This window comes from Cupressus sempervirens, chromosome 3 (assembly GCF_028749045.1).
Source record: "Cupressus sempervirens isolate cs-2001-9-10 chromosome 3, ASM2874904v1, whole genome shotgun sequence".
In the NCBI taxonomy this organism is placed as follows: domain Eukaryota; kingdom Viridiplantae; phylum Streptophyta; class Pinopsida; order Cupressales; family Cupressaceae; genus Cupressus; species Cupressus sempervirens.
In genome coordinates this window covers 225795043-225810872 of record NC_143120.1, presented here as the reverse complement: position 1 = coordinate 225810872, position 15830 = coordinate 225795043, and the positions used below count along the sequence as shown (strand labels likewise).

Below are 15830 nucleotides of genomic sequence, written 5' to 3'. Positions count from 1 at the left end.
AGTAGAAGGAATGATACCCACATCTTAGCAACAACGAGGAAGGTTGGTCTGACATCACCAATATTGTGAGAATGAGACAATTATCTTATTTCCTTTATATTACTATTTCAAGATAACTATTTATTAGTACTTTTTATATTTAAATTAGTTATTGTTTAAAGAGGCGTGTTTCCAAAAAAATAAATAGAGAGATAAAAAATGTCATTCTAATCATAATACAAAATTATATAATCATTGCAATTTTTAATTATCAAAATGATCAAATTTAATGTTATATATATATATATATATATTTCACAAATAAAACAATTTAAGTAACATGTAATATATGATATTTCTTATATATTAGAAACTAATAAAATAATAATTAATATTATTTATAAAATTAATATTAAAAACCAAATGCATATTAGAATAATTTAAATCAAAAAATATTTAAACCAATTCACAATCGCTTTTTTTATACTTCAAAATTAAGTATTGACCATTCATATTATTTTTAATTAAAAAATTATTTGAATATTTAATATTATTTAAAGGCATTCTAATACTATATTCAACAATATTTTACAATATAAAGATCATATTATCGTCCTTAGTCTATTAGAACTAATTACTACTCTAACAAATAACATTATTATATACCTAGGTAGGCAAGCATCATTATAAACCTAGGTAGGTAGACCCACATTATTATAGAATCATTATTATATTCAGACCAATATTATTATGTATCTGGGCAAACCAACATTATTATATATCTAGGTAGGCAGTCTAATATTATTATGTACTTGGGTAAACTAGCATTATTATGTACTAAAGTAGGTAGTATGAAAGTGATTTGTAATAAATTGGGTATTAATAATTTTTGGACTATTGATGACCACCTTGTTTTTAGTTTCAACATTTGAAAGGAAAATGAAATTAGACTATTAGAACATTACTCTCTATTGTCCACTTGCATATTTACAAAAGTATCTTTGAAATATGTATGTATGTATGTATGTATGTATGTATACATACATACATACATACATAAATACATACATATACATACATACATACATACATACATAAATACATACATATACATACATACATACATATATATATGTCTGTGTGTGTGTGTGTATATATTTACAAATATATAATATGTGTATGTATATACATACATACACACAGATGTGTGTGTACATATGTACACACTCACACACACACACACACACACACCCATATATATATATATATATATATACATAAGTATATATTTATGTACGTATGTACATCCATACATACGCACGTGTGCGCACACAAACATACACACAACTTTCACAATGTCTTCAATCAGATTGGACATTCTTATATGTATTAAAGGTGGGAAAATGAGTTCATATAAAATTTACTTCTATCTACAATGAAACATATTTAATTATCAATTACTATGTTTAAAAAAGATATTTGTTAGCAAAAAAAATTATTTCAACTATTTTGTTCATTTCAAACTACTAACTCTCTCAAATTTCAGTGCATTAATTTTTCTACTTTTAAATTTTAATTATTTTACCATCATTCATTAATAACTTTACCAAATTCTACCTCTTTACATTATGTTTATTAACACTACAAAGATTTTCTTCAACATGCACTATTGTTAATCTTTTTAACCTTTCTTATATTTTGAGTATAAATGGTTTATTAGGTGGTTATTTTTGAAATGGTGAACTAAAAGGGGGGTATAAGTGGAAAATAAGTTTTTTTTTTTTGTAATCAATAGGAGAAATATATATAGAGTGTTCGATTTCTGATTTTGGGGAGCTATCTTAAGATCGTGAAAAATACATGTGAATATTTTTGGCATAGTTTTCCCAAAATAACAAATTTGGTTCAGACATAATCGCATTTCCCTTAGAATTATCACATTGTGGCCAAATGAAAATTAGGGCAAGATCTTTTGCTTGATTGGTTCTCCTAGAATACTTTATGAGATAATTCTCTTTATGTAGCCTTTGTAGTGTGTTAGTGTTATTAAATGCACCTAGTAAGCTTTCCTATCATATTGATAGAGTTTTGCAAGAAAATAATAATAATCTATGGTGATCACATAATATATGACCTTATCAATGAATTTGGGAGTAAAGATGAATCATTATCCTTAAACCCAAGTGAATATAAATGAAGATACAAACCATTGATAAATGATGTTTGTGGAAAGTGGACTTTGGAATTCATTTTTTGTATGAGCCATTATCAATGATACAATCTATAGAGAAATCATGTGTTGAATAAGTACAAGTGACAAACAACTTGCCTCATTCTCAAGCTAAAATGATGATTCATTATTGTGACTTTATTGAGTATAATGTTCAACTCATCATAAATCCTCAAATCCTCAAAATGTCTTGATTGGAATAATTTTACCTTATTAGGAGATTGAATAAACAATTTTTTCTTCTTCATTTTAAAACATTCAAACTTTTCATGTCCCTTATTTTTAGAATAAGTAAAAAATATATATTTCTTAGAATCAAGACTATGGGACTAAAAAGAAAAGGAAGAAGAAGAAATTTTATCTTTGGAGATTTTTTTTTCTTGTGGTTGACAAGTTAAATCTTTTGGAGCAAAAAAATGAGTAAAATAATGTCTTCTATATCTAGAATTGATTGAACATAGAATTAAATATTTTGATTAAAGAAAAAATTAATTCTTGAACTCATAGGAGTATTCTCAAGAGATTAAATTGATATATGTAATCCCACACTAACATTTGTGAGATCCTTATCGCAACTGAAGCCACCTGATGTGCAAAGCATGCTCATAGTTTGAAGGACAAATTGTATCTTTTAAGGGAATGACTAGTTGATTTCATGTGGTATATAGGGTCCTGAACATATTGTCATTTAGTGACCATTACCTTAGAAACACGAGAGAGCTTTAATTTTGCAAAAGGAATATTATCTTCAACTACAATTCCATTTTAGGAAAACCAAGTCTCCATATCAAGGACCCAACTATGGAGCACAATAAGATGTTGAGATCCATCATGGATTTTTATTTAGTAACTTATTGAAGCCTCTTCCAGGAGCATAAAGCTAATAAATTACTATATCATCACACCGACAAGTTCAACAACTCTCTTAGCTCAAAATTCAAACATACTATTATGATTTAAAGCCAATCAAATAATTTAAGCCTCCCAATAATAAAAATTGACACAAAATATGGAAATCTATGGGTCAACACTCTATTATGCTCTAGGAAAAAACTATATAAATTGAAAGATCTCTGACTATTATAACAAGATCAATTTTTAGCATTTTGGATTTCTTCTAAAGTCAATGTTACAAATATGAGATCACAAATAGAAGCAATATTTTCCTAGATAAAAACAATATGTTCTTGAAATGAGGAGATGAAATTCCACAACCATTAATGAAAAATCTTAGCAAATGATAAAAACTAGGCTTTTTTATTTAACTAAATACCATATTTTTCTCCCAAAACTACATTCTACTACCAAAAACCATGAACCAAAATAGCTTAGCCATTTGGATTTTACAAATACAAGTTATTTTCAAAATTGGCATATCTTTCTTATTTCTCAACAAAATTTAAAATCTTACAATGATTTAAAAACTCTTTGGAAGAAAGACACTTCTATCTATGCAAACCACTTAACAACACACACACACACATTAAAAAAATAGTGCCTAATTTTGCAAGTAGTTACCTCCAAGTGCTTCTAATGACCAACTCTTCTAAAATGAGTGAACAAACTTCAAAAATATACTCCTTTTGATGAGATATTTTAATTTTAATTTTAATTTTCCTTTATTTCCCTTTATTTCCTTTAAAAAACTAAATTTATATATCAAAATTTAATTGGGAAATGATCATTTAATGCTTTGATACCAACTAATATAGAAGTAAGAAATCTAATCAATAGCTTCAGAAGAGATTTGGAGACAAAAGAGCAAAGATTTATTGATAAAGGGTGCTCCCCTTAATACCATAAATTCATAACAGAAACAAAGAAACAATAGAAAATGCCAGAAAAAAATATGGACTTCTTATTTGTGTCGCAAATGCATAATTACAAAATCCATAACTACGATATGCTAGCCCACATGGGTGCCTTCATTATGGTAAATTTGCAAGACAAGCTGTGAACTATCACCTAGAGTTGTCATAGACAATGTTCAAGCCTTTCTTAAATAGGTAATTTTATGCCCCTCGGGAAGGTTCTAGATGTTTACACTTAATACCTAGGGCCGAAAAACCCTAACAATACATATAGAGTTGGCTAAATACATTTTTGATAAATTATTTTAGAAATTTCAGCAGTCCAACTTCGGAAAGCCATAACTCTTGAACCATTCCTCTGATTGGCTATTACAATCAAATTTCAAAAAGGCTAGCTTCTGATCTATAGGCTCAAAATGGCACAAGCATCCTTCCATCTTGTTTTTAAACCTAATCTTGGCACTCGAAGGCCTCCAATGGTGAGCTTGAAGGTATTTTTGCAAAATTTTCCACTGAAAATCTACAATAGCATCTCTCATACTTAAGCTAAACCTTCATGTACAAAATGAGAACATTATAAGCTGATATGACAAACTTACTAAAAATAGCAAGTTCCCACAAATAGTAACCACCCTATCTACGAGTCCTTATTAAAATTGAAAAGGTTGAAAATGAAATATTTTTGGGTGATGCAAGATTACTCTTACACCCAAGATGCTCTTGCATCACTTATACAAAATTAAATTACGATATTCTCTACAAAATAACATTACAAAGCTTGCATTCCAATATGCCTCTATGTGAGGTAAAGATATATTTATATAAGCAAGTAATATGATTTATTTGGATGAGTTAGAATAACTTACATATTTCACATGAACAACCAAATATAAGAAAAATTAACAAACAGAGTAACAATATACTAAGTTATACTAGCCTACTAAAACTATGAAACTAACATTTTAGTTTTACTATTGAGTTTTTATTTTTGACATTTACATAGGAGGAATAAAACTAATAAAAATAGTCCCTAGCTAATAACTTGCTATATATCCTATGTACCCTCTGAATCATCATTTAGTTTATTATAGAAATAATACAATTAGTTTTAAATAAAGTATCCTTCAATTTGAACTTTGAATGAGTATAAAATAATCTTCCAACATTCAATGATAAAATATTACAATTTATGAAAAAAAAATTAAGGGTAGGATCTCCATCTTGTGGTAACACTCCAAATCGATTAGCTGCATAAAAACTATGTTCATTATTTCATCTATCATTTACAAGATGATGGGTGGGGGTCTTGATATTTTTCTAGGATTGGGAGATTCATTATTATGTCTATAATTTGAGACTTGAGATTGAAGTTCTCAGCCTTTTTCTAACAATAGGAGGAGAAATGAATTTATATAGTAATTTCAGCAAAACTTGAGAGTGCATGTTATTAGGTTGTTTGGGTAAGTATACAAAATTGTGGTTCCTAAAGTTAGGTACAAGTGGTCTCTTTTATTCTAGAATCGGAAATTTCTAAATTGCTATAAGTATTTGAAGATGTTACACTCAAAATTTGATGATATGACAAAAATAAAAGTAACTTAGTCCTTTGAATCTAGTTTCTAAACTACTAAATTTTTTTTCTAAAATGGTTTATTTTTAGGCTCTTAAAAAAGGGGACCATAGAAAGTGGTACTATTTTCCAAGAAAAACATAACATAGTGCAAAGTGTGCTCCCCCTAAAATTTTAACTTTGTTTTTGAAACTCTTTAATCTCTCTAGTCAAACACTATGCAATTTATCCCAAATTTTTTGAGTAATTTTATAATGTGTATTTCTTTTTTGAATATTGTAAGTGGAAACATCCCAAAAATGTGATATATCTCTGTACTCCCCTAGAAATTAGTGAAAACTAATCCAAAATCAAAATATCTTTTTTTGAAAGTGTGTAGAATGGAATCTAGTTTCTAAAAAAATAACTTGTTGCAAAATTTGATGAATGAATGAGCTAAAACCAACACCCAAATTAGTACATATTAGTTTTTGAGAGAAAATTAACATAAATTAAAAATAAATTATAGATGAAAGGCTTTAAATAGTATGAATTTGAAATAAACTATATTGTTCTATATAGATAACACAAAGATCTAAAATATCATATAACCTAATTTTATCAATACTCAACCATAAGGAAACTTGAAGGAGATCACAAAACAAAAGTCAAGCATTTTTTGTATGCTTGCTACAAAACATGTCTTATACTAGTTTAGACCCTCCAAATCTTTGGGTTGGATCCTCAACACAAATCCAATCCTTAGGCTTTGGTGGTATTGAATGATTTAGATAGCTCATGTGCATAATAGTGCTTGCATGCTATAGTGCATGTATGATTAATATCATGGACGTGCTATAGTGCATATACACTATTTAAATCCTTTTTAAATTCAAGGCCTAAATATAGTGCATGCTCTATATTGTGCAAACATTTTGTAAGCCTTTTATTTCAATAAAGAGGATTGGTAAGGAGAGAAGGAAGTAGAGAGAGAGAGAGAGAGAGAGAGGGGGGGAGGTGGGGAATGCGGAAAGAATATGGTATAGGATGCAAACAAAGAGATTGGGATTAAGGGTGAGGGGAGAGTGAGGGAGAGAGAGAGAGAGAGAGGGGGGGGGGGGGTGGGTTGTTATTGTTTTATGTGATTTCTAATAACACGTATGCCCTGTAGCACACACACATGATGGAGAATTCTATAGCGTGTATGTGCTATGGAAAATACCATAGCATGCATGTGCTATTGTCTAGGCTCCATAAGCCATAGCGCGTGCGCGCTATTGAAAATTATGAAAAATAAATCTAAAAAGGGTGTCATATTTTTGGCACCATAACTTAGTGCATTCACCCGTCTACTTGTGTACATAAAAGAAAAAGAATTTGGTTCCTTCCTCTTCTTAATAGTCCATCATTCATCATATACCATTCATCATTCACCACTCACCATTCACAATTCACCATTCATCATTCATCATTTGTTATGAGATCTTTATAAGAGGGTTGACGCAAAAGAGAAGTCTCAACAAACAAGGAATTATCAAGAGATGAAGAAGAGTTTCATAGAAGTAAAGAGGGGAATGATTTGAATATTTTCAATGAGATCAAGGAAAATATTTAGTTATAATTTCAATTCATATAGGGTGGCTATAATTAGACACAAACTTATATTTCCTAGTAGGGAAATCTCAATTCAAGTGACACTCTTTTTGGTATAAGAAGAAATCATTTGCTTGTTCAAATAAAATTTTAGCTGACCTTGGACCAAAGAGTTTGATATTCTCTAGAAAAGGTTTCTTCAAATCAACCTATACACACACTCTTGATTGGACTCTAAAACTATAGAATTCATTTTATTTTTTACAACACTAGATGACCTTGTCAAGATGATCCACATATTTTAAAGATATTATTTGAAGACTAGATATAAGAAGAAAAATTACAACCACATAAGGTAATGGGAATGAGAAGGCTCATTAGGATGAAATTCAAATGTCTGCATTTGCAACTATCAAACCCATCCACATATAACCCATGTTACAGATTGTTACAATACCACTTGGGTATGTTGTCTAAATCTAAACATATAAGAAACTTAGCCTTTACCCAAACCCCTTATTGTTTTGATTTTCCAGTGCACTTTACTATCCTCATATTAGCCAATTTATTTCATATATATGGTATGAATTCCTCTCAAAGGAGAAAAAAAAAAGTTGTGACTTGATTTTCTACAATGCATTCTACAATCTCATTGGGAAATTAAAATGCTTAGGTTATACCTTGATAGTCTATTTAGGTTCTGCATCTTTTTCTTCCTTTCCATCATTAGGGATGTGGGTATTCTCTCATGTAATTTTATTTTCATCCATTCATTCATGTTTTAACAAAGTTATCATCCATTGTTGTCAATTCTTGAGAAGGATCAAGCATCAAATCTTTTTTTAAACTAGATTAACCTCAAAATTTGACAATATTTCTTCTACCATAACTCTCTAAGAAGAGTCATTATGATCACTTATGGCTGTATTTTTATCATAGATAATAGTAATAGGAAAGGGGTTCACATGTTGGAGCAAACCATCAACTCCCTAGATTTGTAGCTCTAGAGTTAAGTATATTAGAAATAAAGAGTTTGTAGAGCTAGCCATAGGTTCAACTAATGCTTACAAAACCTTTGGCTTGGTCTAGGGTTTTGTTTTCTAGAACCTTTGTTTACTTGTCTCTTTTGTTTATTCCAAGCAATTCACCAATTCATCTTGTTTTTTTATGATTTATTTTAATCTTATGAAGTACTTTTAGTGTTTGGTTGTGTAATTATTTAAAATAGAATTAAATGTACATTACATGGAAGAGAAGAATTGATTCCCTATATTTAGTTTAGGATAAATTGTACACTAATGTACTTTGAAATTATCAAATGTATGATTAATACATAAACTATATTGTATACTTACTATATACTTTTTGACATTACAAGATAACATAAAGATCAAACTATTAGATATATGGAAAATTAATATATAAGATTGATATTGTTTTGAAGTAACTGATAGCAGCGGACAAGACAAGATTCTAGATTCTAACTATTATTATTGTTTTAAAAAATAAAATAAAAAATAATTGTACATATTCTATGATATTAATGACTTGTTAAGAAACATTATGATTAATATCTTTAAAGATATTTATTAATAATTAATATTTAAACAATAATAAGAATGTGTTCAACTAATAGATAAAAGTATGCCAAATACATCTGCAAATATTAATAGGTACCAACTTCTGGAGATCCTATCCCCTATGTCTACATCTATAGCTCATATCTTTATTATTATTATGGCAGGTCAATAGCATCTACACTTAGTATCTTGATTAAAATAATAATAATAATAATGTCTATACCAGAATGAATTAAGGTGGAGTTGTTTTAGCTGCTGCTGCTTCTTTCATGAATTGTAGGGCATCTGCACAATCCTGGCAAAGCTGATGTGGATCAGGAATTACTTCTTCTGATACCAATGCAACCAGCTTCCCTTTCCCAGCATAGCTAATGAAATGCATTACTATTGACTGCACAAATATGTGAACAAATCTCTTTTAAATATTTTATAAACATATTTTCTATGATTATCATTTATTGAATTGATCGAGTACTTCTTCTTTTTTTGGTATCAACATAGAATTAAAAGATATAGTATTATCTCCCAATAAATAATGTAAAAAAAACAAACACCCAGAATTCAATTAGAAAACAATTACAATATTCTGCAAACATCTCTGTCATAAAGAATAAAACATTCTAATAATGTCAAACATAGGTACTAAAAAGAACACATCGAATTAGAAAACAACAAAAAAAGGATCCCTGAATGAAAAAGTGTGAGAATGAGAATACCGACATGATAGTTAACGTGAGCAGTAGGAATAATGTGAGTAATTGGGTTATCACTGAATTGGATCTCTTCCACCGGCCCCATCACATTGGAGTAACTCACTGTAGTTCTTTCACCACATTTACTCACAAGGTATGCCACCAACTGCATTTTCATTCAAAAAATTGTTCCTTTCAAATCAGAAATTAGAAAGCTGAGTTATTGGCTTCTAGCAGATTTCAAAGAATGCCATTAACACATAACAAGCATTAAAAATAATTATTCAGAATTAGTTTGCATGTGGGGAATAGGCGAGGTACTACTAGATGTTGTGGCTAATTTTTGCTGTTCATATCTTTCAAATGATATATATATATATATATAGATATGTATATACATATACATATTTATTATACATATACATATACATATACATATACATACATACATATGTATATATATATATATATCATTTTTAGGATTGTCCTATGATTTAATTACTTGAAGTTTTGATTTTCTAGTATTATTAATATGAACATAGTAAGATACTTATGATTTAATTACTTAAAGTTTTGGCTTTCTTCTATTAATAATTATAAAAGTTATTATGAGGGAAATGGTCAAAATATAGTCATCTGAAAATGTTCTCTAATTCATGCTCCGGTCTCTTTTATAATCATTCACTCAAAATCTCTTAATAAGAAGTTCACAAATGTTCTAGTAGTGGTTCACAAATCCCCATAGTGGTACACAAACTATTGATACGTGAAGATACCTAGTAGTGACTATAAGTCAAAATTCATTTGAAAATGATCGAAAAAGGTCCAAATATAATTATTTATTCAATCACCACTACAGTACTTCACGACCATCTACTATTTCACAAATCTTCAATAATAATTCATAAAGCACCATTAATAGTACATAAATGTATAAATCTTACATAAAATAAAAACTAAAATATGACCAATTATTAGTGCATAAATGATCTACTAAATATATTTAATGACTGAAACTGAATGATTAACCACTATTGTAAATTGGCTACTCCCCCTATATTACTATTTTATGCTTGTAGAACAATTCAAACCTAAGAAATGTCACCTTAATCGGGAAGAGTTGGGTGAGGAGATATGAGAGTGAGGCCTCGTAAGATAACTTTTTCCGCCTGGATATCATTCTTGTAACACGGCAGTATTGTAGAGGATCTCCGTATTGGAACATTGGAAGAGGAAATACCCATAAACCCACTTTATTCCCCCACTGAGATTTTGATGGGTTTTTCATGTTCCTCTCCAGATCCTGCCCATAATAAAAGAAGGGTTATTTAGTACAATTAAGCAGAAGCATTATAAAGTAAACAAAGTAAGCAAGCTTTGGAATTGGACTGATTACTTTGAGTACTGTAAATGGCCTCATATTTACTGCAATCATTGTTCGAACAGTCATGTTTAATGGAAGATCATGTTGCTCTCCACTTGCACTTCCATTTGCATCTTTACTTGTAGCCGTCTTCTGTGGTACTGAGGTATTTTTAGCTTGAATTGGGTGGGAAAAGAGAAGTAATAAGTATCAGTGTTGTATTCTGAATAGATTTATAAAGCGAAGTTATTTGTTCACACTTACCATATTGTAGCCTGCTCATGTAACGCAACAGTCCGGCAGAAAGTGCTCCCAGAATCACATCGTTCAATGTCTGTCATAAAATTTTCACAACGATTAAAGTTTGTAGTTATCTTGTATTTCTGGTCATGGATTAGAGTATTATTTGAAAAATTAATTTTCAATGGAAATCACATTAGATTTCTTTTAGAAATTTAGGTAGGAGAAAGTATGAATGAGCATTATTATATTATGTTCGTAGCAAATACTTACAATATTAAATATTTAATTTTTAAAAAAATTATTCATTTAGTTTTCACAAATGCAATCATAATCTTTCAAATTTAATTTTTATTGTAAGACACATTTGATTTTTATATTAAGCCTACTCAATATAGAATCATAAATATTAATAAATATAATTTTATCCAATGTTATTTAACTAAAATTATCTACTAAAAATATTAATTTAACAATTATCTGACTAATAATTATTTATTATTATATATATTTTAATCTACTAAATTAAAAAATTAACAATCTGTTAATTCAAATAATCTTTTATTACTATTTACTATTCATGGCAAGTACCATGTCACTATGTGGCACTTCTTATTTATAAGACCCATAAATAATTTAAGCAATTAAGTTACATTCACACTCAACCAAAAAAATGTTGAAATTTAATGTACCTTTTAGAGTCTTTGGGTTCATTCAATTACTTCTAGCACCTACTAGTATGATTTTGCTAACTACTTAAGGCTACCTAAATTTTTTGGGCTAGTTGATCATTAAATATTACTCTACTAACCATTACATTAATTTTTTACTTCTAGATTCAGATTGTGCATATTCTTTTTGAGCCAAGGTTTCAGGTCACACTCTCTCTGAACAATCATTAGACAATAGAGCTGTAAAGAGATGAAAAAAAAATATTTATGACAATTATTTTTACTAATACTTATGCACATATGTTCTAATAATAGTATAGTACATGTCATAATAATGTTGTACAATTCTTTGTTAAATATTTTTAAAAGTATTTTAAAGACAATGAAAACATGATTCTACAATAAATACTAATTAAATAAATGAGATACTTTTACTTGGACATTTTATTGTTAAATATATAAATTTTCTATGATCTAATAATTAGAGTAAATCTCTGATTTCATTTATATATTTATTTTTATATTAACATTTGCTCTATTTTATTTTATTAAAAAATAAATCAGAATGTGCAGTCGATTTAATTCTTGCATAGACCTACTACCATTTATGATTCATTCACCCCAACCAAAATTGAAAAAAACAAAAATAGTGGAAAGACATACCCCATTAACTGCATTTTTGACCAAGCAAATATCTTCAATGCTGAGAGTCACATGCGCCAGACGCTTTGAACCAGTTTTTGCCATCCTCTCTTCACTTAATAAATTTCTGTCCCTTTTCCATAGCAGAGTAGCCACATACTCTATCAGACATAGGAATGTGAGCCAAAGCCCTACAACCACATTGTACAAAACTTGTAAAAAACATGTGGATTTCTTGTCAGATGATTTATGTTGTGGAATCGTAGGTTGCATGTTGGGATCTGCTGTTTTCGTTGCCGAATTTATTATGAGAGAAAGCATTGAAACAGAGTCTCCTAATGAATGATGGATTCTGAATACAATGCTGGCTGCTGCATCTACACAGGGAACATTTAACACGTGGACTTCCCACAGAGGCCTACATGGGTTAAGTGGAGGAGCAGTAACGAGAGAGCTTGTATACTCATTTATGAAGTTGGGATTCTCTAAAGTGGAGGGACTTAAACTTGGAACAATCACATGATCCTTTATCACCATCTCTCTCAAACACCATTTTAAATTGTTGTGCTTGTCCCTCACCTGCATTCCACATTCCAATTTAAGCAACCATTAGACATTAATCTCACGCCACATAAAATTAGGAATAAGGTGGGCTAATTCTTGATGGAACATGATTTTATTTATTATAATATTAACATCAGAATTCAATTGTTTAGTTGTATTGACCTATGTTTCATGAATAACAGTTTATAAAAATCTGTCTTATGAGAATAAATAGTATATTCAATGCTTATTTAATTCTTACAGTGAAACACTGGACCTTCACAAAAGATCACCTATCTCAGGACAACTTCAACTCAACTGCATTTAACAGTAGAGTTTCCCTCAAAATTAAGCCTACTCAGCATGCTATTCTATTTGCAAAATCTTAAGAAAGTATTGTACCTTATGAACTAGTCATAGATCTTCTTTAGTTTATCGGTTGATAAATAGAAAATCTGTTAAATTATGAAGTTACAATTTGATTCATATTTTGATTTATATTCACACATAAAACCTTTACTAAGTAAAATATTATGTTTATTACTGATTGATTCTTGTATCTCCTTACGCAATTTAAACGGATCTCTAAACCAAAAATATAACAACCTAATATCAACTACTGTAAAGATTAAACGACTTTGATTTATTATTATTTTCATATAAATAAAAAATTCTTATTTTATAAGATATTGTTTCTCATTTCCCTCATATTTCACTCCCATGAACATAAATGACAAGCTCTACATGAATATTATGAACTGTTTATAAATTTTTATTTTCCTTAAAAATCAAAACCACAACTCCCCCATTGTGTAAGATCTTCCAAATTTTGGTATAGTTATCCAGTAGAAATGTCTCTAGGAGACACCCTCGATGCTAAGAAGAGGAAAATGCAGATCTAAAGAAGAGTTTCATAGCATCCTTGTATAAAAGTTTATATATCATACGGAAAGCAATGGAAAACAGATAAAAACTTGGGCTAAGGAGGAAAACACTAACCACAACACTTGAAAATCTTTGGTGCTTCGCCAGATTGTTTTGTAGAAAGATTTCCATTGATTTGACGTCGATTTTTTTCTTGAATCCCACAATAGTTAAGATGCAACTGTCGAATGATCCATCGGAAGTAAGGCATGCCATTGGACTGAGGGGTTGTTCATGCTTCGATGTATTGACCACATCATCTTCTTTCTTCACAACAATCTCTCTTAGCTTTAACTTGGGTAGTTCAAAACCGTCATGGGGATTCGGCTTTGAAACAAGTTGGCATTGTGCCTCAAAGTTACCCTTGCCCATCTTCAGTCGTATCCATAAAACTCTGCAGGTCCTCCATAGAAGCTTAAATGCCACTGCTAGATATTATTGTGGCCGTAGGAAGCAGGTAGTAAGTAATTGTTGATATATAGAACATAGTAATAGCTCTTTATAAGAGCCACCAACAGGTAGCTGGGACATAAACCCAAACAGTCTTCTCTTTCAACGTTTAGCTCGAAAGAATGGTACATTTCTTACCATATAAGGGCGAACATTTTGTTTATTTCGATATTTTTTTTTGAGAAGTCTTTATTATTATTAAATAAATATTAAAGTTACATATTCTAAAAAAAGAGATCAATGATACAAGATCACCTTATAAGAATTCAAATGTATATTAAATTTATTAAATTTTTAATAAATATATAAATATTACAAAATTTTTAATATCATTACTAAATTTAATTTAAAAAAATAAATTTAAAAGTAATTATTTAAAATTAAATAATTTTTATATTAACTTGTAATTAAGGAAAAAATTAAGAAAATTCTAATTTACATGAACATTTTTTTAAAGCGACCAAGAAAATAATTGGAATGAAAATTTTGTCATTTTAATTCATTTTTTTTCTCCACTCCCAAGTTAAATTATTTATACAATTTTTTTTTCTTAAAATACGATCTTTATTTATACTTCATATTTTATCCAAGTCACCTTTGATTATTAAGTTGAAAGGAGTTTTAAACAGTTTTTTCTCATTCATAATATTCTAGCGTCTAACTCATCATTTTTTTATAGTTAAAAAATATGAAATCATTTAAACAATTTTCATAATTATTTTTATTAATCAAATTTTATTTTATTTAAAATTTAAAAATTCAAATAATACATATAAATTAAAATTAAAATTTTACCCATTTATGATTCTTATTAATAGATCTCTCTACTCAAGTTTAATACAAAGTAATAATTAATCTCAATAAATAATAATAATTTTAATGACTCATGATAAAATTTTTAATTAATAATTACAATTTTTAAAGACTAGAAGAATAAATTTAATTTGTTAAATATGATTGAAAATATTTTTTTCGGTGAAATAAATAATTCTATAATTATATATCAAATTCATTAGATTTTTTTTTATTTAAAACTTTCTTGTTATCACATGTTAGATTTCACAAAATATAAATCTACAAGAAAATCATCTACCTCCTTCTTTTATAGTAAAAAATGTTAGCAATTAGACTATATATGGAAGTCTATTGGTAGCAATAATGGACTCTGATTGGAGCATTTGTGCAAAAGCATTACATTAATTGTGCCAAATTTTAATGGTTCTCAAAGAAAATGAATAGTAGAGTAATTAAGAGTATATTTTTGATGATGCATTTTAAAAAATAAAGTAAAGTTTTTCTTTCTTATCCAAAATCCAAATCAATAGATATAAGTAAAGTTTCATACAAAGATAACCAAATGAATAGTCAAAACCAAATACTTTTCTTCAAATCTCTATATATGGAATAGTACATTTACCCTAGATTATAATAAAAACAATAGTACCAAAATTTTAAAAGAAATGGTATATTATTTCTTATTTCTTAAGAAAGTTGTAATCCCAAACAGATGTTTTATATTTTCAACACATTCAAACAAGGGGATATTGACTAGGGGAGACGCCC

The 15830-nt window shown here is 28.7% G+C and overlaps 1 protein-coding gene across 2 annotated transcripts; it reads right to left on the bottom strand.

The window, feature by feature from the left end:
- Positions 1 to 4045: 4045 nt before the first annotated feature.
- LOC149565648 (wax ester synthase/diacylglycerol acyltransferase 5-like) lies at positions 4046 to 14265 on the bottom strand. Of its 2 annotated transcripts, XM_089817212.1 has the most exons (8): positions 13893 to 14265; positions 12372 to 12929; positions 11062 to 11131; positions 10831 to 10973; positions 10540 to 10737; positions 9463 to 9600; positions 8966 to 9133; positions 4046 to 4572 (listed from the first exon to the last, which is right to left on the bottom strand). In XM_089817212.1, the coding sequence occupies exons 1-7, from the start codon at positions 14187 to 14189 to the stop codon at positions 8975 to 8977; spliced, it is 1563 nt and encodes a 520-aa protein (XP_089673338.1). In that variant the 5' UTR covers positions 14190 to 14265; the 3' UTR covers positions 4046 to 4572; positions 8966 to 8974. The 2 variants fall into 2 exon arrangements, with proteins under 2 accessions (XP_089673338.1, XP_089673337.1); XM_089817211.1 differs by lacking the exon at positions 4046 to 4572 and having other exon boundaries at positions 8730 to 9133; positions 13893 to 14199.
- Between the last annotated feature and the right edge of the window lie 1565 nt (positions 14266 to 15830).